A 25,107-nucleotide genomic window follows, 5' to 3' on the forward strand; every position below is an offset into this window, starting at 1 on the left:
GCTTTTCTGCATTGATTCTGAGAAGAGCCCGAGAGCGCGCCTTTGAGCGAGTAGAAGCGGCTAGGAGATGTTTAAGAGGACGAAAAGTCAGCTTAGTCATCGCCTACGGCCATACCACCCTGAAAGCGCCCGATCTCGTCTGATCTCGGAAGCTAAGCAGGGACGGGCTTGGTTAGTACCTGGATGGGAGACCGCCTGGGAATACCAGGTGTTGTAGGCTTTTGCATTTTGCCATTCTGACCAGCAGGAGGCAGTCTTCTCTATGCTTTTCTGCATTGATTCTGAGAAGAGCCCGAGAGCGCGCCTTTGAGCGAGTAGAAGCGGCTAGGAGATGTTTAAGAGGACGAAAAGTCAGCTTAGTCATCGCCTACGGCCATACCACCCTGAAAGCGCCCGATCTCGTCTGATCTCGGAAGCTAAGCAGGGACGGGCTTGGTTAGTACCTGGATGGGAGACCGCCTGGGAATACCAGGTGTTGTAGGCTTTTGCATTTTGCCATTCTGACCAGCAGGAGGCAGTCTTCTCTATGCTTTTCTGCATTGATTCTGAGAAGAGCCCGAGAGCGCGCCTTTGAGCGAGTAGAAGCGGCTAGGAGATGTTTAAGAGGACGAAAAGTCAGCTTAGTCATCGCCTACGGCCATACCACCCTGAAAGCGCCCGATCTCGTCTGATCTCGGAAGCTAAGCAGGGACGGGCTTGGTTAGTACCTGGATGGGAGACCGCCTGGGAATACCAGGTGTTGTAGGCTTTTGCATTTTGCCATTCTGACCAGCAGGAGGCAGTCTTCTCTATGCTTTTCTGCATTGATTCTGAGAAGAGCCCGAGAGCGCGCCTTTGAGCGAGTAGAAGCGGCTAGGAGATGTTTAAGAGGACGAAAAGTCAGCTTAGTCATCGCCTACGGCCATACCACCCTGAAAGCGCCCGATCTCGTCTGATCTCGGAAGCTAAGCAGGGACGGGCTTGGTTAGTACCTGGATGGGAGACCGCCTGGGAATACCAGGTGTTGTAGGCTTTTGCATTTTGCCATTCTGACCAGCAGGAGGCAGTCTTCTCTATGCTTTTCTGCATTGATTCTGAGAAGAGCCCGAGAGCGCGCCTTTGAGCGAGTAGAAGCGGCTAGGAGATGTTTAAGAGGACGAAAAGTCAGCTTAGTCATCGCCTACGGCCATACCACCCTGAAAGCGCCCGATCTCGTCTGATCTCGGAAGCTAAGCAGGGACGGGCTTGGTTAGTACCTGGATGGGAGACCGCCTGGGAATACCAGGTGTTGTAGGCTTTTGCATTTTGCCATTCTGACCAGCAGGAGGCAGTCTTCTCTATGCTTTTCTGCATTGATTCTGAGAAGAGCCCGAGAGCGCGCCTTTGAGCGAGTAGAAGCGGCTAGGAGATGTTTAAGAGGACGAAAAGTCAGCTTAGTCATCGCCTACGGCCATACCACCCTGAAAGCGCCCGATCTCGTCTGATCTCGGAAGCTAAGCAGGGACGGGCTTGGTTAGTACCTGGATGGGAGACCGCCTGGGAATACCAGGTGTTGTAGGCTTTTGCATTTTGCCATTCTGACCAGCAGGAGGCAGTCTTCTCTATGCTTTTCTGCATTGATTCTGAGAAGAGCCCGAGAGCGCGCCTTTGAGCGAGTAGAAGCGGCTAGGAGATGTTTAAGAGGACGAAAAGTCAGCTTAGTCATCGCCTACGGCCATACCACCCTGAAAGCGCCCGATCTCGTCTGATCTCGGAAGCTAAGCAGGGACGGGCTTGGTTAGTACCTGGATGGGAGACCGCCTGGGAATACCAGGTGTTGTAGGCTTTTGCATTTTGCCATTCTGACCAGCAGGAGGCAGTCTTCTCTATGCTTTTCTGCATTGATTCTGAGAAGAGCCCGAGAGCGCGCCTTTGAGCGAGTAGAAGCGGCTAGGAGATGTTTAAGAGGACGAAAAGTCAGCTTAGTCATCGCCTACGGCCATACCACCCTGAAAGCGCCCGATCTCGTCTGATCTCGGAAGCTAAGCAGGGACGGGCTTGGTTAGTACCTGGATGGGAGACCGCCTGGGAATACCAGGTGTTGTAGGCTTTTGCATTTTGCCATTCTGACCAGCAGGAGGCAGTCTTCTCTATGCTTTTCTGCATTGATTCTGAGAAGAGCCCGAGAGCGCGCCTTTGAGCGAGTAGAAGCGGCTAGGAGATGTTTAAGAGGACGAAAAGTCAGCTTAGTCATCGCCTACGGCCATACCACCCTGAAAGCGCCCGATCTCGTCTGATCTCGGAAGCTAAGCAGGGACGGGCTTGGTTAGTACCTGGATGGGAGACCGCCTGGGAATACCAGGTGTTGTAGGCTTTTGCATTTTGCCATTCTGACCAGCAGGAGGCAGTCTTCTCTATGCTTTTCTGCATTGATTCTGAGAAGAGCCCGAGAGCGCGCCTTTGAGCGAGTAGAAGCGGCTAGGAGATGTTTAAGAGGACGAAAAGTCAGCTTAGTCATCGCCTACGGCCATACCACCCTGAAAGCGCCCGATCTCGTCTGATCTCGGAAGCTAAGCAGGGACGGGCTTGGTTAGTACCTGGATGGGAGACCGCCTGGGAATACCAGGTGTTGTAGGCTTTTGCATTTTGCCATTCTGACCAGCAGGAGGCAGTCTTCTCTATGCTTTTCTGCATTGATTCTGAGAAGAGCCCGAGAGCGCGCCTTTGAGCGAGTAGAAGCGGCTAGGAGATGTTTAAGAGGACGAAAAGTCAGCTTAGTCATCGCCTACGGCCATACCACCCTGAAAGCGCCCGATCTCGTCTGATCTCGGAAGCTAAGCAGGGACGGGCTTGGTTAGTACCTGGATGGGAGACCGCCTGGGAATACCAGGTGTTGTAGGCTTTTGCATTTTGCCATTCTGACCAGCAGGAGGCAGTCTTCTCTATGCTTTTCTGCATTGATTCTGAGAAGAGCCCGAGAGCGCGCCTTTGAGCGAGTAGAAGCGGCTAGGAGATGTTTAAGAGGACGAAAAGTCAGCTTAGTCATCGCCTACGGCCATACCACCCTGAAAGCGCCCGATCTCGTCTGATCTCGGAAGCTAAGCAGGGACGGGCTTGGTTAGTACCTGGATGGGAGACCGCCTGGGAATACCAGGTGTTGTAGGCTTTTGCATTTTGCCATTCTGACCAGCAGGAGGCAGTCTTCTCTATGCTTTTCTGCATTGATTCTGAGAAGAGCCCGAGAGCGCGCCTTTGAGCGAGTAGAAGCGGCTAGGAGATGTTTAAGAGGACGAAAAGTCAGCTTAGTCATCGCCTACGGCCATACCACCCTGAAAGCGCCCGATCTCGTCTGATCTCGGAAGCTAAGCAGGGACGGGCTTGGTTAGTACCTGGATGGGAGACCGCCTGGGAATACCAGGTGTTGTAGGCTTTTGCATTTTGCCATTCTGACCAGCAGGAGGCAGTCTTCTCTATGCTTTTCTGCATTGATTCTGAGAAGAGCCCGAGAGCGCGCCTTTGAGCGAGTAGAAGCGGCTAGGAGATGTTTAAGAGGACGAAAAGTCAGCTTAGTCATCGCCTACGGCCATACCACCCTGAAAGCGCCCGATCTCGTCTGATCTCGGAAGCTAAGCAGGGACGGGCTTGGTTAGTACCTGGATGGGAGACCGCCTGGGAATACCAGGTGTTGTAGGCTTTTGCATTTTGCCATTCTGACCAGCAGGAGGCAGTCTTCTCTATGCTTTTCTGCATTGATTCTGAGAAGAGCCCGAGAGCGCGCCTTTGAGCGAGTAGAAGCGGCTAGGAGATGTTTAAGAGGACGAAAAGTCAGCTTAGTCATCGCCTACGGCCATACCACCCTGAAAGCGCCCGATCTCGTCTGATCTCGGAAGCTAAGCAGGGACGGGCTTGGTTAGTACCTGGATGGGAGACCGCCTGGGAATACCAGGTGTTGTAGGCTTTTGCATTTTGCCATTCTGACCAGCAGGAGGCAGTCTTCTCTATGCTTTTCTGCATTGATTCTGAGAAGAGCCCGAGAGCGCGCCTTTGAGCGAGTAGAAGCGGCTAGGAGATGTTTAAGAGGACGAAAAGTCAGCTTAGTCATCGCCTACGGCCATACCACCCTGAAAGCGCCCGATCTCGTCTGATCTCGGAAGCTAAGCAGGGACGGGCTTGGTTAGTACCTGGATGGGAGACCGCCTGGGAATACCAGGTGTTGTAGGCTTTTGCATTTTGCCATTCTGACCAGCAGGAGGCAGTCTTCTCTATGCTTTTCTGCATTGATTCTGAGAAGAGCCCGAGAGCGCGCCTTTGAGCGAGTAGAAGCGGCTAGGAGATGTTTAAGAGGACGAAAAGTCAGCTTAGTCATCGCCTACGGCCATACCACCCTGAAAGCGCCCGATCTCGTCTGATCTCGGAAGCTAAGCAGGGACGGGCTTGGTTAGTACCTGGATGGGAGACCGCCTGGGAATACCAGGTGTTGTAGGCTTTTGCATTTTGCCATTCTGACCAGCAGGAGGCAGTCTTCTCTATGCTTTTCTGCATTGATTCTGAGAAGAGCCCGAGAGCGCGCCTTTGAGCGAGTAGAAGCGGCTAGGAGATGTTTAAGAGGACGAAAAGTCAGCTTAGTCATCGCCTACGGCCATACCACCCTGAAAGCGCCCGATCTCGTCTGATCTCGGAAGCTAAGCAGGGACGGGCTTGGTTAGTACCTGGATGGGAGACCGCCTGGGAATACCAGGTGTTGTAGGCTTTTGCATTTTGCCATTCTGACCAGCAGGAGGCAGTCTTCTCTATGCTTTTCTGCATTGATTCTGAGAAGAGCCCGAGAGCGCGCCTTTGAGCGAGTAGAAGCGGCTAGGAGATGTTTAAGAGGACGAAAAGTCAGCTTAGTCATCGCCTACGGCCATACCACCCTGAAAGCGCCCGATCTCGTCTGATCTCGGAAGCTAAGCAGGGACGGGCTTGGTTAGTACCTGGATGGGAGACCGCCTGGGAATACCAGGTGTTGTAGGCTTTTGCATTTTGCCATTCTGACCAGCAGGAGGCAGTCTTCTCTATGCTTTTCTGCATTGATTCTGAGAAGAGCCCGAGAGCGCGCCTTTGAGCGAGTAGAAGCGGCTAGGAGATGTTTAAGAGGACGAAAAGTCAGCTTAGTCATCGCCTACGGCCATACCACCCTGAAAGCGCCCGATCTCGTCTGATCTCGGAAGCTAAGCAGGGACGGGCTTGGTTAGTACCTGGATGGGAGACCGCCTGGGAATACCAGGTGTTGTAGGCTTTTGCATTTTGCCATTCTGACCAGCAGGAGGCAGTCTTCTCTATGCTTTTCTGCATTGATTCTGAGAAGAGCCCGAGAGCGCGCCTTTGAGCGAGTAGAAGCGGCTAGGAGATGTTTAAGAGGACGAAAAGTCAGCTTAGTCATCGCCTACGGCCATACCACCCTGAAAGCGCCCGATCTCGTCTGATCTCGGAAGCTAAGCAGGGACGGGCTTGGTTAGTACCTGGATGGGAGACCGCCTGGGAATACCAGGTGTTGTAGGCTTTTGCATTTTGCCATTCTGACCAGCAGGAGGCAGTCTTCTCTATGCTTTTCTGCATTGATTCTGAGAAGAGCCCGAGAGCGCGCCTTTGAGCGAGTAGAAGCGGCTAGGAGATGTTTAAGAGGACGAAAAGTCAGCTTAGTCATCGCCTACGGCCATACCACCCTGAAAGCGCCCGATCTCGTCTGATCTCGGAAGCTAAGCAGGGACGGGCTTGGTTAGTACCTGGATGGGAGACCGCCTGGGAATACCAGGTGTTGTAGGCTTTTGCATTTTGCCATTCTGACCAGCAGGAGGCAGTCTTCTCTATGCTTTTCTGCATTGATTCTGAGAAGAGCCCGAGAGCGCGCCTTTGAGCGAGTAGAAGCGGCTAGGAGATGTTTAAGAGGACGAAAAGTCAGCTTAGTCATCGCCTACGGCCATACCACCCTGAAAGCGCCCGATCTCGTCTGATCTCGGAAGCTAAGCAGGGACGGGCTTGGTTAGTACCTGGATGGGAGACCGCCTGGGAATACCAGGTGTTGTAGGCTTTTGCATTTTGCCATTCTGACCAGCAGGAGGCAGTCTTCTCTATGCTTTTCTGCATTGATTCTGAGAAGAGCCCGAGAGCGCGCCTTTGAGCGAGTAGAAGCGGCTAGGAGATGTTTAAGAGGACGAAAAGTCAGCTTAGTCATCGCCTACGGCCATACCACCCTGAAAGCGCCCGATCTCGTCTGATCTCGGAAGCTAAGCAGGGACGGGCTTGGTTAGTACCTGGATGGGAGACCGCCTGGGAATACCAGGTGTTGTAGGCTTTTGCATTTTGCCATTCTGACCAGCAGGAGGCAGTCTTCTCTATGCTTTTCTGCATTGATTCTGAGAAGAGCCCGAGAGCGCGCCTTTGAGCGAGTAGAAGCGGCTAGGAGATGTTTAAGAGGACGAAAAGTCAGCTTAGTCATCGCCTACGGCCATACCACCCTGAAAGCGCCCGATCTCGTCTGATCTCGGAAGCTAAGCAGGGACGGGCTTGGTTAGTACCTGGATGGGAGACCGCCTGGGAATACCAGGTGTTGTAGGCTTTTGCATTTTGCCATTCTGACCAGCAGGAGGCAGTCTTCTCTATGCTTTTCTGCATTGATTCTGAGAAGAGCCCGAGAGCGCGCCTTTGAGCGAGTAGAAGCGGCTAGGAGATGTTTAAGAGGACGAAAAGTCAGCTTAGTCATCGCCTACGGCCATACCACCCTGAAAGCGCCCGATCTCGTCTGATCTCGGAAGCTAAGCAGGGACGGGCTTGGTTAGTACCTGGATGGGAGACCGCCTGGGAATACCAGGTGTTGTAGGCTTTTGCATTTTGCCATTCTGACCAGCAGGAGGCAGTCTTCTCTATGCTTTTCTGCATTGATTCTGAGAAGAGCCCGAGAGCGCGCCTTTGAGCGAGTAGAAGCGGCTAGGAGATGTTTAAGAGGACGAAAAGTCAGCTTAGTCATCGCCTACGGCCATACCACCCTGAAAGCGCCCGATCTCGTCTGATCTCGGAAGCTAAGCAGGGACGGGCTTGGTTAGTACCTGGATGGGAGACCGCCTGGGAATACCAGGTGTTGTAGGCTTTTGCATTTTGCCATTCTGACCAGCAGGAGGCAGTCTTCTCTATGCTTTTCTGCATTGATTCTGAGAAGAGCCCGAGAGCGCGCCTTTGAGCGAGTAGAAGCGGCTAGGAGATGTTTAAGAGGACGAAAAGTCAGCTTAGTCATCGCCTACGGCCATACCACCCTGAAAGCGCCCGATCTCGTCTGATCTCGGAAGCTAAGCAGGGACGGGCTTGGTTAGTACCTGGATGGGAGACCGCCTGGGAATACCAGGTGTTGTAGGCTTTTGCATTTTGCCATTCTGACCAGCAGGAGGCAGTCTTCTCTATGCTTTTCTGCATTGATTCTGAGAAGAGCCCGAGAGCGCGCCTTTGAGCGAGTAGAAGCGGCTAGGAGATGTTTAAGAGGACGAAAAGTCAGCTTAGTCATCGCCTACGGCCATACCACCCTGAAAGCGCCCGATCTCGTCTGATCTCGGAAGCTAAGCAGGGACGGGCTTGGTTAGTACCTGGATGGGAGACCGCCTGGGAATACCAGGTGTTGTAGGCTTTTGCATTTTGCCATTCTGACCAGCAGGAGGCAGTCTTCTCTATGCTTTTCTGCATTGATTCTGAGAAGAGCCCGAGAGCGCGCCTTTGAGCGAGTAGAAGCGGCTAGGAGATGTTTAAGAGGACGAAAAGTCAGCTTAGTCATCGCCTACGGCCATACCACCCTGAAAGCGCCCGATCTCGTCTGATCTCGGAAGCTAAGCAGGGACGGGCTTGGTTAGTACCTGGATGGGAGACCGCCTGGGAATACCAGGTGTTGTAGGCTTTTGCATTTTGCCATTCTGACCAGCAGGAGGCAGTCTTCTCTATGCTTTTCTGCATTGATTCTGAGAAGAGCCCGAGAGCGCGCCTTTGAGCGAGTAGAAGCGGCTAGGAGATGTTTAAGAGGACGAAAAGTCAGCTTAGTCATCGCCTACGGCCATACCACCCTGAAAGCGCCCGATCTCGTCTGATCTCGGAAGCTAAGCAGGGACGGGCTTGGTTAGTACCTGGATGGGAGACCGCCTGGGAATACCAGGTGTTGTAGGCTTTTGCATTTTGCCATTCTGACCAGCAGGAGGCAGTCTTCTCTATGCTTTTCTGCATTGATTCTGAGAAGAGCCCGAGAGCGCGCCTTTGAGCGAGTAGAAGCGGCTAGGAGATGTTTAAGAGGACGAAAAGTCAGCTTAGTCATCGCCTACGGCCATACCACCCTGAAAGCGCCCGATCTCGTCTGATCTCGGAAGCTAAGCAGGGACGGGCTTGGTTAGTACCTGGATGGGAGACCGCCTGGGAATACCAGGTGTTGTAGGCTTTTGCATTTTGCCATTCTGACCAGCAGGAGGCAGTCTTCTCTATGCTTTTCTGCATTGATTCTGAGAAGAGCCCGAGAGCGCGCCTTTGAGCGAGTAGAAGCGGCTAGGAGATGTTTAAGAGGACGAAAAGTCAGCTTAGTCATCGCCTACGGCCATACCACCCTGAAAGCGCCCGATCTCGTCTGATCTCGGAAGCTAAGCAGGGACGGGCTTGGTTAGTACCTGGATGGGAGACCGCCTGGGAATACCAGGTGTTGTAGGCTTTTGCATTTTGCCATTCTGACCAGCAGGAGGCAGTCTTCTCTATGCTTTTCTGCATTGATTCTGAGAAGAGCCCGAGAGCGCGCCTTTGAGCGAGTAGAAGCGGCTAGGAGATGTTTAAGAGGACGAAAAGTCAGCTTAGTCATCGCCTACGGCCATACCACCCTGAAAGCGCCCGATCTCGTCTGATCTCGGAAGCTAAGCAGGGACGGGCTTGGTTAGTACCTGGATGGGAGACCGCCTGGGAATACCAGGTGTTGTAGGCTTTTGCATTTTGCCATTCTGACCAGCAGGAGGCAGTCTTCTCTATGCTTTTCTGCATTGATTCTGAGAAGAGCCCGAGAGCGCGCCTTTGAGCGAGTAGAAGCGGCTAGGAGATGTTTAAGAGGACGAAAAGTCAGCTTAGTCATCGCCTACGGCCATACCACCCTGAAAGCGCCCGATCTCGTCTGATCTCGGAAGCTAAGCAGGGACGGGCTTGGTTAGTACCTGGATGGGAGACCGCCTGGGAATACCAGGTGTTGTAGGCTTTTGCATTTTGCCATTCTGACCAGCAGGAGGCAGTCTTCTCTATGCTTTTCTGCATTGATTCTGAGAAGAGCCCGAGAGCGCGCCTTTGAGCGAGTAGAAGCGGCTAGGAGATGTTTAAGAGGACGAAAAGTCAGCTTAGTCATCGCCTACGGCCATACCACCCTGAAAGCGCCCGATCTCGTCTGATCTCGGAAGCTAAGCAGGGACGGGCTTGGTTAGTACCTGGATGGGAGACCGCCTGGGAATACCAGGTGTTGTAGGCTTTTGCATTTTGCCATTCTGACCAGCAGGAGGCAGTCTTCTCTATGCTTTTCTGCATTGATTCTGAGAAGAGCCCGAGAGCGCGCCTTTGAGCGAGTAGAAGCGGCTAGGAGATGTTTAAGAGGACGAAAAGTCAGCTTAGTCATCGCCTACGGCCATACCACCCTGAAAGCGCCCGATCTCGTCTGATCTCGGAAGCTAAGCAGGGACGGGCTTGGTTAGTACCTGGATGGGAGACCGCCTGGGAATACCAGGTGTTGTAGGCTTTTGCATTTTGCCATTCTGACCAGCAGGAGGCAGTCTTCTCTATGCTTTTCTGCATTGATTCTGAGAAGAGCCCGAGAGCGCGCCTTTGAGCGAGTAGAAGCGGCTAGGAGATGTTTAAGAGGACGAAAAGTCAGCTTAGTCATCGCCTACGGCCATACCACCCTGAAAGCGCCCGATCTCGTCTGATCTCGGAAGCTAAGCAGGGACGGGCTTGGTTAGTACCTGGATGGGAGACCGCCTGGGAATACCAGGTGTTGTAGGCTTTTGCATTTTGCCATTCTGACCAGCAGGAGGCAGTCTTCTCTATGCTTTTCTGCATTGATTCTGAGAAGAGCCCGAGAGCGCGCCTTTGAGCGAGTAGAAGCGGCTAGGAGATGTTTAAGAGGACGAAAAGTCAGCTTAGACATCGCCTACGGCCATACCACCCTGAAAGCGCCCGATCTCGTCTGATCTCGGAAGCTAAGCAGGGACGGGCTTGGTTAGTACCTGGATGGGAGACCGCCTGGGAATACCAGGTGTTGTAGGCTTTTGCATTTTGCCATTCTGACCAGCAGGAGGCAGTCTTCTCTATGCTTTTCTGCATTGATTCTGAGAAGAGCCCGAGAGCGCGCCTTTGAGCGAGTAGAAGCGGCTAAGAGATGTTTAAGAGGACGAAAAGTCAGCTTAGACATCGCCTACGGCCATACCACCCTGAAAGCGCCCGATCTCGTCTGATCTCGGAAGCTAAGCAGGGACGGGCTTGGTTAGTACCTGGATGGGAGACCGCCTGGGAATACCAGGTGTTGTAGGCTTTTGCATTTTGCCATTCTGACCAGCAGGAGGCAGTCTTCTCTATGCTTTTCTGCATTGATTCTGAGAAGAGCCCGAGAGCGCGCCTTTGAGCGAGTAGAAGCGGCTAGGAGATGTTTAAGAGGACGAAAAGTCAGCTTAGTCATCGCCTACGGCCATACCACCCTGAAAGCGCCCGATCTCGTCTGATCTCGGAAGCTAAGCAGGGACGGGCTTGGTTAGTACCTGGATGGGAGACCGCCTGGGAATACCAGGTGTTGTAGGCTTTTGCATTTTGCCATTCTGACCAGCAGGAGGCAGTCTTCTCTATGCTTTTCTGCATTGATTCTGAGAAGAGCCCGAGAGCGCGCCTTTGAGCGAGTAGAAGCGGCTAGGAGATGTTTAAGAGGACGAAAAGTCAGCTTAGTCATCGCCTACGGCCATACCACCCTGAAAGCGCCCGATCTCGTCTGATCTCGGAAGCTAAGCAGGGACGGGCTTGGTTAGTACCTGGATGGGAGACCGCCTGGGAATACCAGGTGTTGTAGGCTTTTGCATTTTGCCATTCTGACCAGCAGGAGGCAGTCTTCTCTATGCTTTTCTGCATTGATTCTGAGAAGAGCCCGAGAGCGCGCCTTTGAGCGAGTAGAAGCGGCTAGGAGATGTTTAAGAGGACGAAAAGTCAGCTTAGACATCGCCTACGGCCATACCACCCTGAAAGCGCCCGATCTCGTCTGATCTCGGAAGCTAAGCAGGGACGGGCTTGGTTAGTACCTGGATGGGAGACCGCCTGGGAATACCAGGTGTTGTAGGCTTTTGCATTTTGCCATTCTGACCAGCAGGAGGCAGTCTTCTCTATGCTTTTCTGCATTGATTCTGAGAAGAGCCCGAGAGCGCGCCTTTGAGCGAGTAGAAGCGGCTAGGAGATGTTTAAGAGGACGAAAAGTCAGCTTAGACATCGCCTACGGCCATACCACCCTGAAAGCGCCCGATCTCGTCTGATCTCGGAAGCTAAGCAGGGACGGGCTTGGTTAGTACCTGGATGGGAGACCGCCTGGGAATACCAGGTGTTGTAGGCTTTTGCATTTTGCCATTCTGACCAGCAGGAGGCAGTCTTCTCTATGCTTTTCTGCATTGATTCTGAGAAGAGCCCGAGAGCGCGCCTTTGAGCGAGTAGAAGCGGCTAGGAGATGTTTAAGAGGACGAAAAGTCAGCTTAGTCATCGCCTACGGCCATACCACCCTGAAAGCGCCCGATCTCGTCTGATCTCGGAAGCTAAGCAGGGACGGGCTTGGTTAGTACCTGGATGGGAGACCGCCTGGGAATACCAGGTGTTGTAGGCTTTTGCATTTTGCCATTCTGACCAGCAGGAGGCAGTCTTCTCTATGCTTTTCTGCATTGATTCTGAGAAGAGCCCGAGAGCGCGCCTTTGAGCGAGTAGAAGCGGCTAAGAGATGTTTAAGAGGACGAAAAGTCAGCTTAGACATCGCCTACGGCCATACCACCCTGAAAGCGCCCGATCTCGTCTGATCTCGGAAGCTAAGCAGGGACGGGCTTGGTTAGTACCTGGATGGGAGACCGCCTGGGAATACCAGGTGTTGTAGGCTTTTGCATTTTGCCATTCTGACCAGCAGGAGGCAGTCTTCTCTATGCTTTTCTGCATTGATTCTGAGAAGAGCCCGAGAGCGCGCCTTTGAGCGAGTAGAAGCGGCTAAGAGATGTTTAAGAGGACGAAAAGTCAGCTTAGTCATCGCCTACGGCCATACCACCCTGAAAGCGCCCGATCTCGTCTGATCTCGGAAGCTAAGCAGGGACGGGCTTGGTTAGTACCTGGATGGGAGACCGCCTGGGAATACCAGGTGTTGTAGGCTTTTGCATTTTGCCATTCTGACCAGCAGGAGGCAGTCTTCTCTATGCTTTTCTGCATTGATTCTGAGAAGAGCCCGAGAGCGCGCCTTTGAGCGAGTAGAAGCGGCTAGGAGATGTTTAAGAGGACGAAAAGTCAGCTTAGACATCGCCTACGGCCATACCACCCTGAAAGCGCCCGATCTCGTCTGATCTCGGAAGCTAAGCAGGGACGGGCTTGGTTAGTACCTGGATGGGAGACCGCCTGGGAATACCAGGTGTTGTAGGCTTTTGCATTTTGCCATTCTGACCAGCAGGAGGCAGTCTTCTCTATGCTTTTCTGCATTGATTCTGAGAAGAGCCCGAGAGCGCGCCTTTGAGCGAGTAGAAGCGGCTAAGAGATGTTTAAGAGGACGAAAAGTCAGCTTAGACATCGCCTACGGCCATACCACCCTGAAAGCGCCCGATCTCGTCTGATCTCGGAAGCTAAGCAGGGACGGGCTTGGTTAGTACCTGGATGGGAGACCGCCTGGGAATACCAGGTGTTGTAGGCTTTTGCATTTTGCCATTCTGACCAGCAGGAGGCAGTCTTCTCTATGCTTTTCTGCATTGATTCTGAGAAGAGCCCGAGAGCGCGCCTTTGAGCGAGTAGAAGCGGCTAGGAGATGTTTAAGAGGACGAAAAGTCAGCTTAGACATCGCCTACGGCCATACCACCCTGAAAGCGCCCGATCTCGTCTGATCTCGGAAGCTAAGCAGGGACGGGCTTGGTTAGTACCTGGATGGGAGACCGCCTGGGAATACCAGGTGTTGTAGGCTTTTGCATTTTGCCATTCTGACCAGCAGGAGGCAGTCTTCTCTATGCTTTTCTGCATTGATTCTGAGAAGAGCCCGAGAGCGCGCCTTTGAGCGAGTAGAAGCGGCTAAGAGATGTTTAAGAGGACGAAAAGTCAGCTTAGACATCGCCTACGGCCATACCACCCTGAAAGCGCCCGATCTCGTCTGATCTCGGAAGCTAAGCAGGGACGGGCTTGGTTAGTACCTGGATGGGAGACCGCCTGGGAATACCAGGTGTTGTAGGCTTTTGCATTTTGCCATTCTGACCAGCAGGAGGCAGTCTTCTCTATGCTTTTCTGCATTGATTCTGAGAAGAGCCCGAGAGCGCGCCTTTGAGCGAGTAGAAGCGGCTAAGAGATGTTTAAGAGGACGAAAAGTCAGCTTAGACATCGCCTACGGCCATACCACCCTGAAAGCGCCCGATCTCGTCTGATCTCGGAAGCTAAGCAGGGACGGGCTTGGTTAGTACCTGGATGGGAGACCGCCTGGGAATACCAGGTGTTGTAGGCTTTTGCATTTTGCCATTCTGACCAGCAGGAGGCAGTCTTCTCTATGCTTTTCTGCATTGATTCTGAGAAGAGCCCGAGAGCGCGCCTTTGAGCGAGTAGAAGCGGCTAAGAGATGTTTAAGAGGACGAAAAGTCAGCTTAGACATCGCCTACGGCCATACCACCCTGAAAGCGCCCGATCTCGTCTGATCTCGGAAGCTAAGCAGGGACGGGCTTGGTTAGTACCTGGATGGGAGACCGCCTGGGAATACCAGGTGTTGTAGGCTTTTGCATTTTGCCATTCTGACCAGCAGGAGGCAGTCTTCTCTATGCTTTTCTGCATTGATTCTGAGAAGAGCCCGAGAGCGCGCCTTTGAGCGAGTAGAAGCGGCTAAGAGATGTTTAAGAGGACGAAAAGTCAGCTTAGACATCGCCTACGGCCATACCACCCTGAAAGCGCCCGATCTCGTCTGATCTCGGAAGCTAAGCAGGGACGGGCTTGGTTAGTACCTGGATGGGAGACCGCCTGGGAATACCAGGTGTTGTAGGCTTTTGCATTTTGCCATTCTGACCAGCAGGAGGCAGTCTTCTCTATGCTTTTCTGCATTGATTCTGAGAAGAGCCCGAGAGCGCGCCTTTGAGCGAGTAGAAGCGGCTAAGAGATGTTTAAGAGGACGAAAAGTCAGCTTAGACATCGCCTACGGCCATACCACCCTGAAAGCGCCCGATCTCGTCTGATCTCGGAAGCTAAGCAGGGACGGGCTTGGTTAGTACCTGGATGGGAGACCGCCTGGGAATACCAGGTGTTGTAGGCTTTTGCATTTTGCCATTCTGACCAGCAGGAGGCAGTCTTCTCTATGCTTTTCTGCATTGATTCTGAGAAGAGCCCGAGAGCGCGCCTTTGAGCGAGTAGAAGCGGCTAAGAGATGTTTAAGAGGACGAAAAGTCAGCTTAGACATCGCCTACGGCCATACCACCCTGAAAGCGCCCGATCTCGTCTGATCTCGGAAGCTAAGCAGGGACGGGCTTGGTTAGTACCTGGATGGGAGACCGCCTGGGAATACCAGGTGTTGTAGGCTTTTGCATTTTGCCATTCTGACCAGCAGGAGGCAGTCTTCTCTATGCTTTTCTGCATTGATTCTGAGAAGAGCCCGAGAGCGCGCCTTTGAGCGAGTAGAAGCGGCTAAGAGATGTTTAAGAGGACGAAAAGTCAGCTTAGACATCGCCTACGGCCATACCACCCTGAAAGCGCCCGATCTCGTCTGATCTCGGAAGCTAAGCAGGGACGGGCTTGGTTAGTACCTGGATGGGAGACCGCCTGGGAATACCAGGTGTTGTAGGCTTTTGCATTTTGCCATTCTGACCAGCAGGAGGCAGTCTTCTCTATGCTTTTCTGCATGGATTCTGAGAAGAGCCCGAGAGCGCGCCTTTGAGCGAGTAGAAGCGGCTAGGAGATGTTTAAGAGGACGAAAAGTCAGCTTAGTCATCGCCTACGGCCATACCACCCTGAAAGCGCCCGATCTCGTCTGATCTCGGAAGCTAAGCAGGGACGGGCCTGGTTAGTACCTGGATGGGAGACCGCCTGGGAATACCAGGTGTTGTAGGCTTTTGCATTTTGCCATTCTGACCAGCAGGAGGCAGTCTTCTCTATGCTTTTCTGCATGGATTCTGAGAAGAGCCCGAGAGCGCACCTTTGAGCGAGTAGAAGCGGCTAGGAGATGTTTAAGAGGACGAAAAGTCAGCTTAGTCATCGCCTACGGCCATACCACCCTGAAAGCGCCCGATCTCGTCTGATTTCGGAAGCGAAGCAAGGACGGGAATCTGGGCTCAGTGTTGGTTTCATTATTCCATATAATAATGATGGTTCTGCTTTTTCAGACTGTATAAAATCTATCAGGGTTAATGCCAGCGCAGCCAATCATTGGCCCTCGATCGTAATGAAATCCCATTGGCCCTCAATCGTAATGAAATCCCATTGGTATCAGCTCCCCTGTTGGGCTCAGTGCCTAGAACAAGAGAGGAGCTCTCTCTGGTTCATTTTGTTTTTGCCCATTCCTGCTGGCGCACCAGGGAATGATGGGAAGAGTTGGATTATCCATATGGGTCCCTGTGCCACGTTGGGTTGGGCCACTTCTATTATCCAAGTCTGGGCACAAGGAGCACTCGTGGCCGACGGTGAGGGGAGGCAGTGTGATGGCGGATTCCTATACGTCACCAGTGTGGGATTCCATTTTAAAGGGGAAATATTACTATGATCGGTACCGCCCCATAGGGGGCACTTGTCACTGTACCCAGCAGAATTCAATGCAGGAATAGGAAACCCAAACTGACCCAACTGGCACCTTTAACCATGGATATTAATTCCAAAAAAATACCACTCAGACTTATTCAGTCCCTCATTGGACATTGGATCCTACGAGAGTCGCACCGGTTGGGCGCATTAGGGTCCCAGCTACTTGGCAATAGGTCGTTAGGGACCTAAATGGGCATTGTTTCTGGATCCGTCAGCCATGCGGGTTTTATAGATGCCACTCGCCGGGGTTTGGGGCCATTTAGGAAAGGCCAATACGTGGCCAATGAGCCGGACTGAGTAAGATGATGTTTTTGTTGGAATTCTCTCCTGTCTTAGTGATTCTGGAGGTTTGTGAAGCATTTTTGGGGACCCAGAGAACCCTCAGACTCAGAACCTGTGAGAAGGGGACTGTGAGACTTACAGGGAATGGATGATGTATGGAAATGCTGGATAATGGGGGGCACTGTCATTTATCCCTCAGGCTGGACCCCAAGCTGATTCGGGGGCCCCGGAGCATCTCCATGAAGGATCGATTGAATCCGCGAATGTTTAGTGAGCGAGGGGGCAGCCAGGAGGGGGAGCAGCGAGCGGGGGCATTAGACCCCCATCCCGGGTACCAGGTAAGTGTAGTAACTATGGCACTGGGGGGACCCTGGGCTCAGTATTTATTGGGGGGACCCTCAGCTCAGTATTTATTGGGGGGACCCTTGGCTCAGTATTTACTGGGGGGACCCTTGGCTCGGTGTTTATTGGGGAGACCCTGGGCTCAGTATTTATTGGGGAGACCCTCAGCTCAGTATTTATTGGGGAGACCCCGGGCTCAGTATTTATTGGGGGGACCCTGGGCTCGGTATTTATTGGGGGACCCTGGGCTCAGTATTTATTGGGGGAGACCCCGGGCTCAGTATTTATTGGGGAGACCCTGGGTTGAGTATTTATTGGGGAGACCCTGGGCTCAGTATTTATTGGGGAGACCCTGGGCTCAGTATTTATTGGGGGGACCCTGGGCTCAATATTTATTGGGGGACCCTGGGCTCAGTATTTATTGGGGGAGACCCCGGGCTCAGTATTTATTGGGGGGACCCTGGGCTCAGTATTTATTGGGGAGACCCTCGGCTCGGTATTTATTGGGAAGACCATGGGCTCAGTATTTATTGGGGAGACCCTCGGCTCGGTATTTATTGGGAAGACCATGGGCTCAGTATTTATTGGGGAGACCCTCTGCTCTGTATTTATTGGGGAGACCCTCTGCTCTGTATTTATTGGGGAGACCCTCGGCTCTGTATTTATTGGGGAGACCCTCGGCTCGGTATTTATTGGGGAGACCCTCGGCTCTGTATTTATTGGGGAGACCCTTGGCTCTGTATTTATTGGGGAGACCCTGGGCTCAGTATTTATTGGGGGAGACCCTCGGCTCGGTATTTATTGGGGAGACCCTCAGCTCGGTATTTATTGGGGAGTCCCTTGGCTCAGTATTTATTGGGGAGACCCCGGCTCGGTATTTATTTGGGAGACCCTCAGCTCGGTATTTATTGGGGAGTCCCTCGGCTCGGTATTTATTGGGGAGACCCTGGGCTTGGTATTTATTGGGGGAGACCCTCGGCTCGGTATTTATTGGGGAGACCCTCGGCTCGGTATTTATTGGGGAGTCCCTCGGCTCGGTATTTATTGGGGAGTCCCTTGGCTCGGTATTTATTGGGGAGACCCTGGGCTCGGTATTTATTGGGGAGACCCTCGGCTCGGTATTTATTGGGGAGTCCTGGCTCAAGTAAATTTATTGGGGAGACCCGGGCTCAGTATTTATTGGGGGAGACCCTCGGTCGGTATTTATTGGGAGACCCTCAGCTGCCGGTATTTATTGGGAGACCCCTCAGCTCGTATTAAATTGGGGAGTCCTTGCTTCAGTATTATTTGGCGAGTCGCCTTGGCCTCGGTAATTTATTGGAGAGACCCTGGGCCTCGGTATTTATTGGGGAGTCCTGCAAGCTCGGTATTTATCTGGGGAGTCTTGGCTCAGTATTTATTGGGGAGAACCCCGGCTCAGTATTATTGGGGGAGACCCTCGGGCTCGGTATTTATTGGGTGAGACCCTCAGCTCGGTATTTATTGGGAGACGCCTCAGTCGGTATTATTGGGGAGTACGCTTGGCTCAGTATTTAATTGGGGAGCGCCCGGGCTTCAGTATTTATTGGGGGAAACCCTCGGTCGGTATTTAATTGGGGAGACGCCTCAGCTGCCGGTATTTTATTGGGGAGTCTTGGCTCAGTATTTATTGGGGAGACCGCCCGGGCTCGGTATTTTATTGGGGAGACACCTCAGCTCGGTATTTATTGGGGAGTCCGCGTGCTATGGCTCGGTATTTATTGGGGGAACCCTGGGCTCAGTAATTTATTGGGAGCCCTCGGCTCTGTATTTATTGGGGGAGACGCCTGGCTCAGTATTTATTGGGAGACCATGCGGCTCGGTATTTATTGGGGAGACCTTGGCTCTGTATTTATTGGGGAGACCCTTGGCTCTGTATTTATTGGGGAGACCCTGGGCTCAGTATTTATTGGGGAGACTCCCTCCGGCTCGGTAATTATTGGGAGACCCTCAGCTCGGTAATTAATTGGGGGCCTTGGCTCAGTATATATTGGGGAGACCGCTGCGGACTCGGTAATTTATTGGGGAGACCCTTGGCTCTGTATTTACTTGGGAGACCCTTGGCTCTGTTTTATGGGGAGAAGCCCAGGGCCTCGATATTTATTGGGAGAACCCAGGGCTCAGTATTTATTGGGGAGTCCCTTGGCTCGGTATTTATTGGGGAGTCCCTGGGCTCGGTATTTATTGGGGAGACCCTGGGCTCGGTATTTATTGGGGAGTCCCTTGGCTCGGTATTTATTGGGGAGACCCTGGGCTCGGTATTTATTGGGGAGACCCCGGGCTCAGTATTTATTGGGGAGTCCCTTGGCTCGGTATTTATTGGGGAGTCCCTGGGCTCGGTATTTATTGGGGAGACCCTGGGCTCGGTATTTATTGGGGAGTCCCTTGGCTCGGTATTGACCCAAGTGGTACTTACAGCGCCCACATACAGTTATTTGGATTGGAGCACATACATATTCACAGCCCAACTTGGTGCCGACCCACAAGGAGCTTGATGGGCAGATTCTCCATGGAACCAGGCGAGGCCGGAATGGGGCAGCAAATGGAATGGTCCATCTGTAAGAACATGGCCCCATTGGCTCAGATCTACAGAGGAACTTGGCGCTGCAGCCAGTGAGGAGGCGGAGCTACTGAACTCACCAATCGGCAGCTTCAACTTGGAAACGCTGAGCAGGAATTTCCTACTCGCTAAACCTCTAGGAATTGACTGAATCCCCCTTGGGCCGCCATATTGGAAACCCAATCCTGTAACTTTATTGCCCCAGTTGGTTCTGGTTCTGCCTCAGGTTTGCCTTTCAGTTTACAAAGTGACAATGTTACAAAAAGTTACTTTTTATTTTGCCTTTGCTGCCCCCGGGGTGAGTCTGTGCCCCACAGTAACACAATGGGGCGCTTTGGGGCGGAGCCATGTTGTATTGATCACAGGCTGCTTATTATGGGCCGGTGAATTCCCCGGGCAGAACTTTGCCCCATAAAAGCCCTTGAGGCGCCCAAACTGCGAGACCTTGGGGCAAATGTTCTTTCCTGGTTGGTGCGCGGGGCAGTTCTCAGCAGATTTGCCCACACTGTTTAATGGAATTAGGGCCCCCCCTTTGCAACGTGAAACCCATTTGTTTAGACTCCGCCACTAAAGCCCATTCCATGTAGGGCCAGATTTCTTTCTGAGGCGCCCCGAGGCCGCCCCTGTAGGTGTCCCCCTCTGCGCATGCGCGAACTCAGCCTCTCCCCCGTGCGCACGCGCGAACTCGGCCTCTCCCCAGTGCGCACGCGCGAACTCGGCCTCTCCCCCGTGCGCACGCGCGAACTCGGCCTCTCCCCCGTGAGCACGCGCGAACTCGGCCTCTCCCCCGTGCGCACGCGCGAACTCGGCCTCTCCCCAGTGCGCACGCGCGAACTCGGCCTCTCCCCCGTGCGCACCGCGCCGACTCAACCTCTCCCCCGTGCGCACAAGTGGTCTCATCGAGTACTGATACCGGCCTTGCATGGTTATCAATCGTTATTCTGGGACTACCGCATCGGTTCAGCGTTGTATCTCTTTCTCTACGAGTATGATATCCACTCAGACAAGTAATCTATCAAACTAGGTTGGCGGAATAGAGTACTATCTAGCTGATGATACCTCGACACGAGCGCTAGTAACAAGCGCGCCGTGCATGCATGCTGATGCTGTTGCTAAACCGTGACATCGCGAACTCAAACCTCTCCCCGCCTGCGCACTGCCGCGAACTCGCCTCTCCTCCGTGCGCACAGACAGGCGAGAGCGCGAACTCGCCTCTCCCCCGTGGCGCACGCGCGAACTCGGCCCTCTCCCCCGTGAGCACCGCTGCGACTCGGCCTCTCCCTCCGTGAGCCACAGCGCGAACTCGGCCTCGTCCCAGCCGTGCGCAGCGAAGCCGCGAACATCGGCTCTCCCCCGTGCGCACGGCGCGAACTCGGCCTCTCCCCCGTGCGCACAGCGCGCGAACTCGGCCTCTCCCCCGTGCGCACAGCGCGAATCGGCCCACTCCCGACCGTAGCGCAGCAGTAGGCGCGACTCGGCCTCTCCCCAGGCCGCACTAGGAAGAGCTGCGCGAACTCGGCCTCTCCCCAAGTGCGCACGCGCGCGAACTCGCACTCTCCCACCGTGCGCACGCCGCGAACTCGGCCTCTCCCCCGTGCGCACAAGCTGCGAACCTCGGCCTCTCCGCCGTGCGCACGCAGCCAGAACTCGGCCTCTCCCCCGTGCGCAACGCGCGAAATCGGCCTCTCCCCCGTGCCGCACTGCGCGATCGTGCCCTCTCCCTCCGTGCGCACGCGGCGCGAACTCGGCCTCTCCCTCCGTGCGCACGCGCGAACTTTCGGCTCTCCCAGTAGCGCACGTAGCGCGAACTCGGCCCTCTCCCAGTGGCGCGCAACAAGCGCGAACTTCGGCCTCTCCAAGTGCGCACGGGCGCGAACTCGGCCTCTCCCAGTGCGCCACTGCGCGAACCTCCGGCCCTCTCCCCAGTGCGCACAGCGCGAACTCGCCTCCTCCCCAGTTGCGCACGGCGCGAACTCGGCCTCTCCCAACGACCCAGTGGCGCACAGCGCGAACGTCGGCCTCTCCCCAGTGCCGCAACGCGCGAACCGGCCTCTCCCCAGTGCGCACAGCGCGAACTCGGCCTCTCCCAGTTGCGCACGCCGCGCGAAACTCGCCCTCTCCCCAGTGCGCACGCGCGAACGTCGGGCCTCGTCCGCCAGTGCGCACGCGGCGAACCTCGGCCTTTCCCCAGTGCGCACGTTGTCGCGCGAACTCGGCTTCCCCAATGCTCACGCGCGAACCGGCCTCATCCCAATCGCCGCACGCGGAAACTCGGCCTCTTCCCCAATGCGCCACATGCGTAAATCGGCCTCTCCCATGCGGCAATCGAGGCGCCGATTCTGCGGCTCTGCCCATGTGCCCCCGTCGACTCAGGCCTTGTCCAATGCGCACGCGCGAAACTCGGCCATCTCCCGCCAAATGCGCACAGCGCGAAAACTCGGCCTCTCCCCATATGCGCACAGCGCGCAACTCGGTCTGCCCCAATGCGCACGCGCGAAATCGGCCTCTCCCCAATGCGCACGCGCGATCTCGGCCTCTCCCCAATGTGCCCCCGTCGAACTCGGCCTTTCCCCAATGCGCACGCGCGAACTCGGCCTCTCCCCAATGCGCACGCGCGAACTCGGCCTCTCCCCAATGCGCACGCGCGAACTCGGCCTCTCCCCAATGCGCACGCGCGAAATCGGCCTCTCCCCAATGCGCGCGCGAACTCAGCCTCTCCCCAATGCGCGCGCGCGAACTCAGCCTTTCCCCAATGCGCACGCGCGAACTCAGCCTCTCCCCCGTGCGCATGCGCGAACTCAGCCTCTCCCCAGTGCGCATACGCTCCTTTAAACTCCCATACGGAGCAGGGGGGAGAGGTCCTGACTGCTCCGTATGGGAGCCAAATTGAAAAATTTTCTTGCGGCGGGGCCTCTCCACAAATCCGGGCCTGATTCCATGTACTGGGAGCCCATGTTCTGATGCATATTGAGGGTATATTCGGGCAAGGTGCTTGGCTGGGTTAAAACAAGGCGGAGCCTATACAATAAGGGGGGCTGCGGCATTCTCATTGGTCGGCTATGTTTCCTTTAATTCTATCAGGCGGATTGGTTTAAAGTGTTGATTAACAAAATGATTGGCTGTGGCCCTCCTCCCCCGTGAATTCATTGGTCTGTGTCTCATTTCGAATCAGTAGGTAAGTGGGGTGTGTTCTACTATATCGGCCTTATATAGGGGCCGGGGGTCCCCTCTCTGTAACCCCCCAATCATTAGTACCAGGCACAGGTACGGCCGAGAGTCACCTGATGGCAGACTGACAGGTTTAGGGGGAGGGGCTAAAGGCACAGTCATTAGTACCAGGCACAGGTACGGCCGAGAGTCACCTGATGGCAGACTGACAGGTTTAGGGGGAGGGGCTAAAGGCACAATCATTAGTACCAGGCACAGGTACGGCCGAGAGTCACCTGATGGCAGACTGACAGGTTTAGGGGGAGGGGCTAAAGGCACAATCATTAGTACCAGGCACAGGTACGGCCGAGAGTCACCTGATGGCAGACTGACAGGTTTAGGGGGAGGAGCTAAAGGCACAATCATTAGTACCAGGCACAGGTACGGCCGAGAGTCACCTGATGGCAGATTGACAGGTTTAGGGGGAGGGGCTAAAGGCACAATCATTAGTACCAGGCACAGGTACGGCTGAGAGTCACCTGATGGCAGACTGACAGGTTTAGGGGGAGGGGCTAAAGGCACAATCATTAGTACCAGGCACAGGTACGGGCCGAGAGTCACCCTGATGGCAGACTGACAGGTTTAGGGGGAGGGGCCTAAAGGCACAATCATTAGTACCAGGCCACAGGTACGGCTGAGAGTCACCTGATGGCAGACTGACAGGTTTAGGGGAGGGGCTAAAGGCACAATCATTAGTACCCAGGCACAGGTACGGCTGAGAGTCACCTGATGGCAGACTGACAGGTTTAGGGGGAGGGGGCTAAAGGCACAATCATTAGTACCCAGGCACAGGTACGGCCGAGAGTCACCTGATGGCAGACTGACAGGTTTAGGGGGAGGGCTAAAGGCACAATCATTAGTACCAGGCACAGGTACGGCTGAGAGTCACCTGATGGCAGACTGACAGGTTTAGGGGGAGGGGCTAAAGGCACAATCATTAGTACCAGGCACAGGTACGGCTGAGAGTCACCTGATAGCAGACTGACAGGTTTAGGGGGGAGGGGCTAAAGGCACAGTCATTAGTACCAGGCACAGGTACGGCCGAGAGTCACCTGATGGCAGACTGACAGGTTTAGGGGGAGGGGCTAAAGGCACAATCATTAGTACCAGGCACAGGTACAGCCGAGAGTCACCTGATGGCAGACTGACAGGTTTGCCACTGATTGCTCTGCTGTATGTACCAAGGCAAAGTAGTTGCACCCTTGAGAGCCTGTGTAACCTACCTAGAACCGGGCTCTTGGCACCGACCCACAGAACCGGGCTCTTGGCACCGACACAGAACCTTGGGGTGAGCCAGCTCTCGCTGCAGTTGCAATAAGATGGGTGCAACCAGCTTGCCCAACCACCAGATCCCCCGACATCATTGGACCTTGACAGGTTCTATTGGGCCGAGCTCAGCCAGAGATGATACAGAGAGGATACTGATAGGATATTTATTAGGTGCCGGTCCCTCAGTTCTGTAGCTTCGCCCTGTGGTGGAGTTGGCAAAGGGGCAGGGTTGGCATCTCGCTGCCATCATCACCCGACCATGTAGGAGACCTATGACCCGGAGGGAGGGGCGGCACACACAGACATTATCGGGGGGCAGGAAGGGCAGATGGGAGCTGTACGTAGCTCTTCAGACCGGGCAGGGGTTTGATCTTGCGCCCGGCCCAGCCTCCTTTCCGTTTCCATAGGCCACTAGAGGGTCGGATCCCCAGCCAGCGGTTCCGACCCGCCTTCCCTATTATTCGCTTATTGTGGTCAATGTTGGATACGCGGCCGACGGTAGCAACGCAAGTCTCCGAAACCTGCCAAAGAGAGCGCAAAGTCAGGGTCATGTGACATCACAGGCGACTTGCCAAACACGGCCCATTGGGCCTACCCCGGGCAGAACCAAGTGTGTAACGGGGGGGTCCGACTGCAGCTGCACCTCCCAGCCGCCCTGGAGATATCCTATTTACTAGTGTGCAGCCCCCTGTGTGGCCCCAGGCTGGGGGGGGGGGGGCAGAAGGGGGAGGGGCGGCTGAATAGAAGGGTAGGAAAGGTTGCACCAAATCTCAAGTAAAAACGTTTGGTACAAACTCAAATTCGCAAATGGGGGTTTGGATCCGTTTTGGTACCGAGTTGTTTCTGGGGGTGCGTTTGGCACAACTCACAATATGTCTGTGTCCCGGCTGCCGGGGAAAGTGACCCTAGCAACAAGCAGATACTAACATTGCATTTGCCACTCGGGCTGTAAGTTCATCAGACTATTAGATTAGAGATCAGAGAGACATAAGGGATGTGAGACAACTGGCAGCAAATAACCGAGAGAGATAGCAATCAGTGAGAGCGAGAGGGAGAGAGGGGAGAGAGAGAGAGAGGGGGGAGAGGAGAGGGGGAGAGGAGAGAGGGGGAGAGAGAAGAGAGAGGGGGAGAGAGAGAGGAGGGGGGGGAGAGAGAGAAGAGGGGGGAGAGAGAAGAGAGAGGGGGGGAGAGAGAGAGGGGGAGAGAGAGAGGGGGAGAGAGAGAGAGAGGGGGAGAGAGAGAGAGGCGGGGGGGGAGAGGGAGAGAGGGGGAAGAGAGAGAGAGAGAGAGGGGGGGAGAGAGAGAGGGGGGGGAGAGAAGAGAGAGAGGGGGGAGAGAGAGAGAGAGAGAGCAGAGAGAGAGAGGAGAGAGGGGGGAGGGGGGCGGAGAGAGAGGGGGGGGAGAGAGAGAGAGAGAGAAGAGGAGGAGAAGGGGGAGAGAGGAGAGAGGGGGAGAGAGGAGAGAGAGGGAGAGAG

General features: G+C 54.4%; 1 protein-coding gene and 58 non-coding genes across 59 annotated transcripts in view; 58 read left to right on the forward strand and 1 right to left on the reverse strand.

The window, feature by feature from the left end:
• Positions 1-101: 101 nt before the first annotated feature.
• LOC116411183 lies at positions 102-220 on the forward strand. Its single transcript, XR_004222938.1, has one exon. It is a non-coding gene; the product is annotated as a 5S ribosomal RNA (ribosomal RNA).
• Positions 221-365: 145 nt separating this feature from the next.
• On the forward strand, positions 366-484 carry LOC116411184. Its single transcript, XR_004222939.1, has one exon. It is a non-coding gene; the product is annotated as a 5S ribosomal RNA (ribosomal RNA).
• Positions 485-629: 145 nt separating this feature from the next.
• LOC116411185 lies at positions 630-748 on the forward strand. The gene has a single exon (XR_004222940.1). It is a non-coding gene; the product is annotated as a 5S ribosomal RNA (ribosomal RNA).
• Positions 749-893: 145 nt separating this feature from the next.
• On the forward strand, positions 894-1,012 carry LOC116411187. Its single transcript, XR_004222942.1, has one exon. It is a non-coding gene; the product is annotated as a 5S ribosomal RNA (ribosomal RNA).
• Positions 1,013-1,157: 145 nt separating this feature from the next.
• Positions 1,158-1,276, forward strand: LOC116411188. The gene has a single exon (XR_004222943.1). It is a non-coding gene; the product is annotated as a 5S ribosomal RNA (ribosomal RNA).
• Positions 1,277-1,421: 145 nt separating this feature from the next.
• LOC116411189 lies at positions 1,422-1,540 on the forward strand. The gene has a single exon (XR_004222944.1). It is a non-coding gene; the product is annotated as a 5S ribosomal RNA (ribosomal RNA).
• A 145-nt stretch (positions 1,541-1,685) lies between these two features.
• LOC116411190 lies at positions 1,686-1,804 on the forward strand. The gene has a single exon (XR_004222945.1). It is a non-coding gene; the product is annotated as a 5S ribosomal RNA (ribosomal RNA).
• Positions 1,805-1,949: 145 nt separating this feature from the next.
• Positions 1,950-2,068, forward strand: LOC116411191. The gene has a single exon (XR_004222946.1). It is a non-coding gene; the product is annotated as a 5S ribosomal RNA (ribosomal RNA).
• Positions 2,069-2,213: 145 nt separating this feature from the next.
• Positions 2,214-2,332, forward strand: LOC116411192. The gene has a single exon (XR_004222947.1). It is a non-coding gene; the product is annotated as a 5S ribosomal RNA (ribosomal RNA).
• Positions 2,333-2,477: 145 nt separating this feature from the next.
• Positions 2,478-2,596, forward strand: LOC116411193. The gene has a single exon (XR_004222948.1). It is a non-coding gene; the product is annotated as a 5S ribosomal RNA (ribosomal RNA).
• A 145-nt stretch (positions 2,597-2,741) lies between these two features.
• Positions 2,742-2,860, forward strand: LOC116411194. Its single transcript, XR_004222949.1, has one exon. It is a non-coding gene; the product is annotated as a 5S ribosomal RNA (ribosomal RNA).
• A 145-nt stretch (positions 2,861-3,005) lies between these two features.
• Positions 3,006-3,124, forward strand: LOC116411195. The gene has a single exon (XR_004222950.1). It is a non-coding gene; the product is annotated as a 5S ribosomal RNA (ribosomal RNA).
• Positions 3,125-3,269: 145 nt separating this feature from the next.
• On the forward strand, positions 3,270-3,388 carry LOC116411196. Its single transcript, XR_004222951.1, has one exon. It is a non-coding gene; the product is annotated as a 5S ribosomal RNA (ribosomal RNA).
• A 145-nt stretch (positions 3,389-3,533) lies between these two features.
• LOC116411198 lies at positions 3,534-3,652 on the forward strand. The gene has a single exon (XR_004222953.1). It is a non-coding gene; the product is annotated as a 5S ribosomal RNA (ribosomal RNA).
• Positions 3,653-3,797: 145 nt separating this feature from the next.
• Positions 3,798-3,916, forward strand: LOC116411199. Its single transcript, XR_004222954.1, has one exon. It is a non-coding gene; the product is annotated as a 5S ribosomal RNA (ribosomal RNA).
• Positions 3,917-4,061: 145 nt separating this feature from the next.
• Positions 4,062-4,180, forward strand: LOC116411200. Its single transcript, XR_004222955.1, has one exon. It is a non-coding gene; the product is annotated as a 5S ribosomal RNA (ribosomal RNA).
• A 145-nt stretch (positions 4,181-4,325) lies between these two features.
• LOC116411201 lies at positions 4,326-4,444 on the forward strand. Its single transcript, XR_004222956.1, has one exon. It is a non-coding gene; the product is annotated as a 5S ribosomal RNA (ribosomal RNA).
• Positions 4,445-4,589: 145 nt separating this feature from the next.
• Positions 4,590-4,708, forward strand: LOC116411202. The gene has a single exon (XR_004222957.1). It is a non-coding gene; the product is annotated as a 5S ribosomal RNA (ribosomal RNA).
• A 145-nt stretch (positions 4,709-4,853) lies between these two features.
• Positions 4,854-4,972, forward strand: LOC116411203. Its single transcript, XR_004222958.1, has one exon. It is a non-coding gene; the product is annotated as a 5S ribosomal RNA (ribosomal RNA).
• A 145-nt stretch (positions 4,973-5,117) lies between these two features.
• On the forward strand, positions 5,118-5,236 carry LOC116411204. Its single transcript, XR_004222959.1, has one exon. It is a non-coding gene; the product is annotated as a 5S ribosomal RNA (ribosomal RNA).
• Positions 5,237-5,381: 145 nt separating this feature from the next.
• LOC116411205 lies at positions 5,382-5,500 on the forward strand. Its single transcript, XR_004222960.1, has one exon. It is a non-coding gene; the product is annotated as a 5S ribosomal RNA (ribosomal RNA).
• Positions 5,501-5,645: 145 nt separating this feature from the next.
• LOC116411206 lies at positions 5,646-5,764 on the forward strand. Its single transcript, XR_004222961.1, has one exon. It is a non-coding gene; the product is annotated as a 5S ribosomal RNA (ribosomal RNA).
• A 145-nt stretch (positions 5,765-5,909) lies between these two features.
• Positions 5,910-6,028, forward strand: LOC116411207. The gene has a single exon (XR_004222962.1). It is a non-coding gene; the product is annotated as a 5S ribosomal RNA (ribosomal RNA).
• Positions 6,029-6,173: 145 nt separating this feature from the next.
• LOC116411209 lies at positions 6,174-6,292 on the forward strand. Its single transcript, XR_004222964.1, has one exon. It is a non-coding gene; the product is annotated as a 5S ribosomal RNA (ribosomal RNA).
• Positions 6,293-6,437: 145 nt separating this feature from the next.
• On the forward strand, positions 6,438-6,556 carry LOC116411210. The gene has a single exon (XR_004222965.1). It is a non-coding gene; the product is annotated as a 5S ribosomal RNA (ribosomal RNA).
• A 145-nt stretch (positions 6,557-6,701) lies between these two features.
• LOC116411211 lies at positions 6,702-6,820 on the forward strand. The gene has a single exon (XR_004222966.1). It is a non-coding gene; the product is annotated as a 5S ribosomal RNA (ribosomal RNA).
• A 145-nt stretch (positions 6,821-6,965) lies between these two features.
• LOC116411212 lies at positions 6,966-7,084 on the forward strand. The gene has a single exon (XR_004222967.1). It is a non-coding gene; the product is annotated as a 5S ribosomal RNA (ribosomal RNA).
• Positions 7,085-7,229: 145 nt separating this feature from the next.
• On the forward strand, positions 7,230-7,348 carry LOC116411213. The gene has a single exon (XR_004222968.1). It is a non-coding gene; the product is annotated as a 5S ribosomal RNA (ribosomal RNA).
• Positions 7,349-7,493: 145 nt separating this feature from the next.
• On the forward strand, positions 7,494-7,612 carry LOC116411214. Its single transcript, XR_004222969.1, has one exon. It is a non-coding gene; the product is annotated as a 5S ribosomal RNA (ribosomal RNA).
• Positions 7,613-7,757: 145 nt separating this feature from the next.
• On the forward strand, positions 7,758-7,876 carry LOC116411215. Its single transcript, XR_004222970.1, has one exon. It is a non-coding gene; the product is annotated as a 5S ribosomal RNA (ribosomal RNA).
• Positions 7,877-8,021: 145 nt separating this feature from the next.
• On the forward strand, positions 8,022-8,140 carry LOC116411216. The gene has a single exon (XR_004222971.1). It is a non-coding gene; the product is annotated as a 5S ribosomal RNA (ribosomal RNA).
• A 145-nt stretch (positions 8,141-8,285) lies between these two features.
• LOC116411217 lies at positions 8,286-8,404 on the forward strand. Its single transcript, XR_004222972.1, has one exon. It is a non-coding gene; the product is annotated as a 5S ribosomal RNA (ribosomal RNA).
• A 145-nt stretch (positions 8,405-8,549) lies between these two features.
• On the forward strand, positions 8,550-8,668 carry LOC116411218. The gene has a single exon (XR_004222973.1). It is a non-coding gene; the product is annotated as a 5S ribosomal RNA (ribosomal RNA).
• A 145-nt stretch (positions 8,669-8,813) lies between these two features.
• On the forward strand, positions 8,814-8,932 carry LOC116411220. The gene has a single exon (XR_004222975.1). It is a non-coding gene; the product is annotated as a 5S ribosomal RNA (ribosomal RNA).
• A 145-nt stretch (positions 8,933-9,077) lies between these two features.
• Positions 9,078-9,196, forward strand: LOC116411221. The gene has a single exon (XR_004222976.1). It is a non-coding gene; the product is annotated as a 5S ribosomal RNA (ribosomal RNA).
• Positions 9,197-9,341: 145 nt separating this feature from the next.
• LOC116411222 lies at positions 9,342-9,460 on the forward strand. The gene has a single exon (XR_004222977.1). It is a non-coding gene; the product is annotated as a 5S ribosomal RNA (ribosomal RNA).
• Positions 9,461-9,605: 145 nt separating this feature from the next.
• On the forward strand, positions 9,606-9,724 carry LOC116411223. Its single transcript, XR_004222978.1, has one exon. It is a non-coding gene; the product is annotated as a 5S ribosomal RNA (ribosomal RNA).
• A 145-nt stretch (positions 9,725-9,869) lies between these two features.
• On the forward strand, positions 9,870-9,988 carry LOC116411224. The gene has a single exon (XR_004222979.1). It is a non-coding gene; the product is annotated as a 5S ribosomal RNA (ribosomal RNA).
• A 145-nt stretch (positions 9,989-10,133) lies between these two features.
• LOC116411225 lies at positions 10,134-10,252 on the forward strand. The gene has a single exon (XR_004222980.1). It is a non-coding gene; the product is annotated as a 5S ribosomal RNA (ribosomal RNA).
• Positions 10,253-10,397: 145 nt separating this feature from the next.
• On the forward strand, positions 10,398-10,516 carry LOC116411226. The gene has a single exon (XR_004222981.1). It is a non-coding gene; the product is annotated as a 5S ribosomal RNA (ribosomal RNA).
• A 145-nt stretch (positions 10,517-10,661) lies between these two features.
• LOC116411227 lies at positions 10,662-10,780 on the forward strand. Its single transcript, XR_004222982.1, has one exon. It is a non-coding gene; the product is annotated as a 5S ribosomal RNA (ribosomal RNA).
• Positions 10,781-10,925: 145 nt separating this feature from the next.
• LOC116411228 lies at positions 10,926-11,044 on the forward strand. Its single transcript, XR_004222983.1, has one exon. It is a non-coding gene; the product is annotated as a 5S ribosomal RNA (ribosomal RNA).
• Positions 11,045-11,189: 145 nt separating this feature from the next.
• Positions 11,190-11,308, forward strand: LOC116411229. The gene has a single exon (XR_004222984.1). It is a non-coding gene; the product is annotated as a 5S ribosomal RNA (ribosomal RNA).
• Positions 11,309-11,453: 145 nt separating this feature from the next.
• Positions 11,454-11,572, forward strand: LOC116411231. Its single transcript, XR_004222986.1, has one exon. It is a non-coding gene; the product is annotated as a 5S ribosomal RNA (ribosomal RNA).
• A 145-nt stretch (positions 11,573-11,717) lies between these two features.
• LOC116411232 lies at positions 11,718-11,836 on the forward strand. Its single transcript, XR_004222987.1, has one exon. It is a non-coding gene; the product is annotated as a 5S ribosomal RNA (ribosomal RNA).
• A 145-nt stretch (positions 11,837-11,981) lies between these two features.
• Positions 11,982-12,100, forward strand: LOC116411233. Its single transcript, XR_004222988.1, has one exon. It is a non-coding gene; the product is annotated as a 5S ribosomal RNA (ribosomal RNA).
• Positions 12,101-12,245: 145 nt separating this feature from the next.
• On the forward strand, positions 12,246-12,364 carry LOC116411234. Its single transcript, XR_004222989.1, has one exon. It is a non-coding gene; the product is annotated as a 5S ribosomal RNA (ribosomal RNA).
• Positions 12,365-12,509: 145 nt separating this feature from the next.
• On the forward strand, positions 12,510-12,628 carry LOC116411235. Its single transcript, XR_004222990.1, has one exon. It is a non-coding gene; the product is annotated as a 5S ribosomal RNA (ribosomal RNA).
• Positions 12,629-12,773: 145 nt separating this feature from the next.
• LOC116411237 lies at positions 12,774-12,892 on the forward strand. Its single transcript, XR_004222992.1, has one exon. It is a non-coding gene; the product is annotated as a 5S ribosomal RNA (ribosomal RNA).
• A 145-nt stretch (positions 12,893-13,037) lies between these two features.
• On the forward strand, positions 13,038-13,156 carry LOC116411238. The gene has a single exon (XR_004222993.1). It is a non-coding gene; the product is annotated as a 5S ribosomal RNA (ribosomal RNA).
• A 145-nt stretch (positions 13,157-13,301) lies between these two features.
• On the forward strand, positions 13,302-13,420 carry LOC116411239. The gene has a single exon (XR_004222994.1). It is a non-coding gene; the product is annotated as a 5S ribosomal RNA (ribosomal RNA).
• Positions 13,421-13,565: 145 nt separating this feature from the next.
• On the forward strand, positions 13,566-13,684 carry LOC116411240. The gene has a single exon (XR_004222995.1). It is a non-coding gene; the product is annotated as a 5S ribosomal RNA (ribosomal RNA).
• Positions 13,685-13,829: 145 nt separating this feature from the next.
• Positions 13,830-13,948, forward strand: LOC116411241. The gene has a single exon (XR_004222996.1). It is a non-coding gene; the product is annotated as a 5S ribosomal RNA (ribosomal RNA).
• Positions 13,949-14,093: 145 nt separating this feature from the next.
• Positions 14,094-14,212, forward strand: LOC116411243. Its single transcript, XR_004222998.1, has one exon. It is a non-coding gene; the product is annotated as a 5S ribosomal RNA (ribosomal RNA).
• A 145-nt stretch (positions 14,213-14,357) lies between these two features.
• On the forward strand, positions 14,358-14,476 carry LOC116411244. Its single transcript, XR_004222999.1, has one exon. It is a non-coding gene; the product is annotated as a 5S ribosomal RNA (ribosomal RNA).
• Positions 14,477-14,621: 145 nt separating this feature from the next.
• LOC116411245 lies at positions 14,622-14,740 on the forward strand. The gene has a single exon (XR_004223000.1). It is a non-coding gene; the product is annotated as a 5S ribosomal RNA (ribosomal RNA).
• A 145-nt stretch (positions 14,741-14,885) lies between these two features.
• LOC116411246 lies at positions 14,886-15,004 on the forward strand. Its single transcript, XR_004223001.1, has one exon. It is a non-coding gene; the product is annotated as a 5S ribosomal RNA (ribosomal RNA).
• Positions 15,005-15,149: 145 nt separating this feature from the next.
• On the forward strand, positions 15,150-15,268 carry LOC116411154. The gene has a single exon (XR_004222909.1). It is a non-coding gene; the product is annotated as a 5S ribosomal RNA (ribosomal RNA).
• Positions 15,269-23,782: 8,514 nt separating this feature from the next.
• The window catches only part of mrpl2 (mitochondrial ribosomal protein L2), a gene marked incomplete in the record, with an annotated part of 18,034 nt that continues 16,709 nt past the window's right edge, over positions 23,783-25,107 (reverse strand). Inside the window, 1 exon segment of the mRNA NM_001102946.1 lies at positions 23,783-24,156. Coding sequence (NP_001096416.1) covers positions 23,938-24,156 — 219 coding nt within the window.

The sequence above is a fragment of the Xenopus tropicalis genome, chromosome 5 (assembly GCF_000004195.4).
Source record: "Xenopus tropicalis strain Nigerian chromosome 5, UCB_Xtro_10.0, whole genome shotgun sequence".
Lineage (NCBI taxonomy): Eukaryota > Metazoa > Chordata > Amphibia > Anura > Pipidae > Xenopus > Xenopus tropicalis.